General features: G+C 35.2%; 2 protein-coding genes across 2 annotated transcripts in view; both read left to right on the top strand.

Annotated features, from left to right (window-relative positions):
• Positions 1-28: 28 nt before the first annotated feature.
• NAEGRDRAFT_64687 (WD40 domain-containing protein) lies at positions 29-1,989 on the top strand (the record flags this gene model as incomplete). The annotated part of the gene is made up of 2 exons (XM_002680017.1): positions 29-63; positions 189-1,989. 2 exons carry the CDS (start codon positions 29-31, stop codon positions 1,987-1,989), a joined length of 1,836 nt encoding a protein of 611 aa, XP_002680063.1.
• Positions 1,986-5,497, top strand: part of NAEGRDRAFT_57354 (basal body protein NBP family) — a 7,024-nt gene continuing 3,512 nt past the window's right edge. The window contains exon 1 of the mRNA XM_002680016.1: positions 1,986-5,407. Coding sequence (XP_002680062.1) covers positions 2,992-5,407 — 2,416 coding nt within the window. The 5' untranslated portion in view covers positions 1,986-2,991. The remainder of the gene's footprint in view (positions 5,408-5,497) is intronic.

Raw genomic sequence — 5,497 nt, 5'->3', positions numbered from 1 at the left:
GAAAAGAAGAGGAAAAAGGAAGAGGAATATGTTCCCTCCGATAATGAAGAAGAGGAAGAAGTAGTAAGTGAATTAGATTCAGAAGAGGAAGAAGAGGAAGAATACGAACCAAAATCAAAGAAGAAAAAGAAATCATCAGCAACAAAGAAGCCAAAAACACCAACAAAAACAAAAACACCAACTAAAAGTAAATCCGAACCAAAAACACCAACTAAAACACCCACCCGAACAAAGAAAGCCTCTACAAAAAAGTCATCAACAAAGAAAAAAACAAAAGATGTTCGTTATTTGACTGATTATATCACAAATGAAAGTTTGGACTCGGCATCTTCATGTCCAGATAGAGTTTCGTCAATTGTAAATATTAGGAAAATATCCATCACTGATGTTGTCACTTTTCCACAACAAGCACAAAAAAAGTTTTCCAAGACTATTCTATTAAACACAGAACCTCAAAAAGAAAGAAAAGGATACACTGAATGTGATACTAATGAAAGAGGATGTAGTGAAATTAATTTGGATCTTCATACAGCAACAAGAGTTGGTACTGAATGTTCAGCTGCCATGTTAAATATTGGAGCACCTATTTGGGCTTTGGATTGGGTGAGTCGACCTTCAGCTGAGGAGGAACAACTTGTTGCCATTGCACCTCATACTCTTCATTCATCATTTCATAAAACAGGAAAGCCAACAATGAAAGGAGAATTATTCGATGCTAGTCATAGTAATGTGAAAGTTCCAACAATTTCAGATGTTGAACATTGTGGAAAAATTCAAATTTGGAATTTTGGAAAACTTTCGGATAAGCAATTGAATAGGGATCCATATGTCCAATTCTATATTGAGCACGATCATGGATTTATTTGGGATTTGAAATGGATGCCAAATTCATATGTAAAAAATGAAAGACTTGGAATATTAGCTTGTGCATGTTCTGATGGAACTGTCATTATTTTGAACGTGCCTCACTACTCACAGATTTTATCAGAATACGAATCGAAGAATAATATTAAACTAGGAAAAGATGAAAGGCTTGTAATATCGCTCAAACCAGAAGTTTACTCTCAATTACAGCATGATTCTGAAAATAATGCCTCTCTAAAGGTACCATACACTATTTCATGGTCTCCTAGTTTAAAATATTTTGTGAGTGGTTATCATGATGGTACAATTTCACTTTGGAAGGTTCTTAATAATACTGAGGGAAATATTCTCGAACATGCAGTCTCTGTTTTTGGACATAGCCATCCAACTAATGACCTATCCATTCGAAGTATCTCTTGGTTTGATCCTACTATGAACGAATATATTTTTGCAACATGTAGTAATGATGGATTTTTCAAAATTTGGGACGTGAGGGATATTTTCTATCCTTATTATGCCTCTTTGAGTGGAAACCGTTTTTGGATGACTGGAGTGGCGTTTCCAGAAAAATCAAATGCTCTCCTTATTGTTTCACACGACGGTACCATTAGACAATTTGATGCTGTTGAAAATGCTTTCCAACTTTTTTCTACATGTGATGGTCCAATATGGGATATTTCTATTTCATCAACTCGTTCTAGTATTCTAGTTGCTACAGCAACAGGAAGAATAGAAGTATTATCATTAGAACAAGATTCTATGGGAAAGAAGAGAAGAGCAGTCGATAATAGAGTTGATGATTTGCTTTTACAAGTGGAACTTGTCACAAATGATAATGACTATTCTGAAACTGATCCAGAAATGACATACAAATTGTCAAATAAGGCTGATGTATGCTACTCACTCCCTTATCACTTTAAAGATGCAGACAACCCAGGCGAAAAATTCACTCGTCTACCTTTTAGATTCAAAAATGAAAAGCTAACACCAGATATCAGATTGGCAATGCACAGATGCTTATATCACCCATCCAAACATGAGGATCTCAAAAATTGGTGTTTATTGAGTGGATATGATGGTGTTGTATTCTTATTGAACGTACCAGAAACCTATACATCTCAATAGAAATCAATTAATTATTTGGTTAGTGAGACACTTGAACTTTTTCGACAACTCCTTTTTGAACTACATATTTCCCTCCATTTTCAATTACAATAGTGATGGGAGGTGATTTAATTTGTTTTTTGGAATTGTCATTTCAAAAAAGGAATACAAATATGGATTTTTCTATTATCTATGCCATTCATCTCTGCTATCTCTCAGTCGTTGTAGTGCACAAAAGTTTAATGTAATACAAAACTCTCCATCTAGTACCATCAGCGACTGTACACATGAACTATTGGTAGCAACAACGTCTCTCAGAAAATCATCTCTATTACAATCAACCGGTTGGGGTTGGGGTATATAAATCAATCTGCCACACTACAACTTCTATTCGAAAACAAAAAAAATGTACATACACTGTAAATACAATCTAAAGAGCTACGTCTCACTAGTTGTTGTGTGTATTCTAGTTACTATCTTAGTAGCACTTGTAAATAATGTAGAGCCACTTTGTACTCCTGCTCAAGCTAAGGCTGAATATGCTGGTTTTAATGCACAACCTGCTTTCAAAATTGCTAAGGGAGCTTCTGCCTTTGCCTTCCTAGGAACCAATGTAAATACTGAAGGTACTTGTACAGTTGCCCAAAGACTCGCCTTGAATAACAAAACTCCAATTACCTTGAATGATTTCTCAGGTGCCTGTAATATTTCTCCACTTGATGCTGCATGGAAGAATGATCCATGTTGTGGTAATTCTAATAACCAATGTTGCACCAGAAGAGATACTACTTTTGCATTTTATGATATCAATTCAATGAGTAATATGAATTGTTCCAAGATGTTAGAGTTGAAGCTTCATTGGCATTCCTCNCAGCAGAAGTTAAGGTTGGTTTGTGTGATGGTTCTTCCATTCAAAGTGCTATTGATAATGAAATTGCAATTATCAAGAGTTCTGGCTGTGACAAGTCATCCACTCCAGATGAATTTGTTGATTGTTTGAATACTAAGGGTAATTATGGACCTATGGCCCTTCCTTCCTTTTCTTCTGTTTTTGGTTTGTTAATTAATTCTACTAAGGAAGATATTGTTCCATTGGTTATTTCTAACAATGTCATGATTCCAAAATGTATCGATCTTGCTACTAATGCTGTAGTCCCACAAGTTACTAAAGAGGTTTGTGAAAGTGTTACCAGTTGCCCATTCACTAGCTGTGGTAATGAAGGTTGTTTTTACTGCAATAGTACATTGAATTGCTCAATGATTGATTCTGATGCTGATGGTTATTTCTATGATAACACTACTTGTCCAACAAACGTTATGTGTGGTAAGGCAAATCAAGCCATGCTTAAGAGTAATTGCGATAATATTTATGAATGTGATATTAATTGTCCTGATTGCAACTCAACTGAAGTTTGTACTGCTAATGGTGTATGTGAAGGTTATCCTGTTCATGGTGTTATTTGTGCTGTTCCTTCTGTTTTGGCAGATTGTCCAGCCACTTGTTCATATGACAAGTTGATGGATATGTGTTTGTGTAAAGATTCTAGTGCTCAAGTTGCTGCCAAGTTTAATGTTTCAATTAGTAACAATAATTTCACTGTTCCTCTCAATGCAGTTCCAAATACTTTCTGTCCTTTAGGATATTGGGAATTGGCTCCTCCAAATAATGTTGATGCCTGTCATGCATTCAAGGGTTGTTTCAATCCACAAAATGGTCTTTTCAATTCTCTTTCAACTTGTAAGGATAGTTCATGTACAAATGGTGTTGTAATTAAGAATGTTTACAACTTCAGAAATGGTAACTGGGTTAAGGCTTCTCAAAAGGAATTGAAATGGGATGTTACTAAACCTGTTGCCTCAAGAAAATGGGTTTGGTCATTGAATCCTGAATCTCAAATTCCAGCTAAGGTTTATACTACAATGGTTGCTAATATGAAGCCAGATTTGGTTGCTAAGAAGATGACCTGTTTGACAAATATGCAAGAAAATGTTATCACATTCACTTCATGTAAATGTGGTGATGGTTCTGATCCAGCTTGTAGCAATATGAAATTTTTAACATTTACTGATAGTCATATTGTTGTTCCTGCTGGAGCAGACAAGAATACTGTTTCTGATTCTTTATCATTTGGTTTTATTACTGTTCCTCCTCAAGTATCATTCAATGATGTTAAATTTGTTGAAGCTAGAACTACTTTTAGAAATCCTAACACTGTTGTAATTGTTAATAATGCAACCAAATCAGCCGTTGGTGTTTTATTTGGTAATGGTTACTCATTCGATAATGATATGACTGGTGTTAAATTGTGTTTGAATAAGGTTCCTTCACCTCTCAAAACACCTCTTCCAAGTAAGCTTGGTTTTGCTAAGGATACCGGATCTGGTCCAGTTGAAATGAATATTCCAATCTCTGTCAATGGTGCCAGTATTTGTGCTCAACTTGATATTGCTATTGATACTGTTTACTACCCAATGAATTACGAATTGCCACCTAATCCAAATAATGAAAATAATGGAAATGGTACCCAACCAATGCCATCATGTTTTGGTTTATTGGCCAATAATACTAATGCATGTTCAGGAAACGGTAAATGTATTGCCAATGACACTTGTCAATGCAATCCTTCTTTCACTGGAAAGAATTGTGAAATTAATAATAACAACAATAATCAACCAATGCCATCATGCTTTGGTTTGTTAGCCAATGATACTAAGGTTTGCTCAGGAAATGGTAAATGTATTACCAATGACACTTGTCAATGTAATGGTGGTTTCAATGGAAAGAATTGTGAAATTAATAACAACAACAACAATCAACCAATGCCATCATGTTTTGGTTTCTTGTCAAACAATACTAAGGTCTGTTCAGGAAACGGTAAATGTATTTCCAATGACACTTGTCAATGCAATGGTGGTTTCAATGGAAAGAATTGTGAAATTGCCCCATCATGTTTTGGTTTATTAGCCAATAATACTAATGTATGCTCAGGAAACGGTAAATGCATTGGTATTGATGCTTGTCAATGCAATGGTGGTTTCAGTGGAAAGAGTTGTGAAATTAACAACAACAATAACCAAAACATTTTATCATGCTTTGGCATCTTGTCAAATAATTCTAAGGTTTGTTCAGGAAATGGTAAATGTATTGATATTGATTATTGTCAATGTAATGCAGGATTCACTGGAAAGAATTGTGAAATTAATTCAAATTCCAACACAAATACTACAGTTATTACTTGTAAGGGTGTTGCTGCATCAAGCTTGAGCGTTTGTTCAGGTGGTGGTAAATGTATTGCTCAAGACGTTTGTCAATGTAATACAACCAGATATGGTGCAAATTGTGAAAACTTTGTTTGTTACTCAAAGACTGTTGGTTCATGCTCTGGAAATGGTTTATGTTCAGGTCCAGATAAATGTGTCTGTAAGAATGGATGGGCTGGTAATGAATGTAATGTCTGTGCTAAGGGTTATGCAGGATCAACATGCTCACTCTTTGTTTGCTTTGGTCTTGATCAAACCTCAAAGTTGT

This window comes from Naegleria gruberi, assembly GCF_000004985.1.
Source record: "Naegleria gruberi genomic scaffold NAEGRscaffold_11, whole genome shotgun sequence".
NCBI classification, from domain to species: Eukaryota; Heterolobosea; class Eutetramitea; order Acrasida; family Naegleriidae; genus Naegleria; species Naegleria gruberi.
The sequence above is the reverse complement of the archived record's forward strand: the minus strand, read 5'-3'. Positions and strand labels throughout refer to the sequence as shown.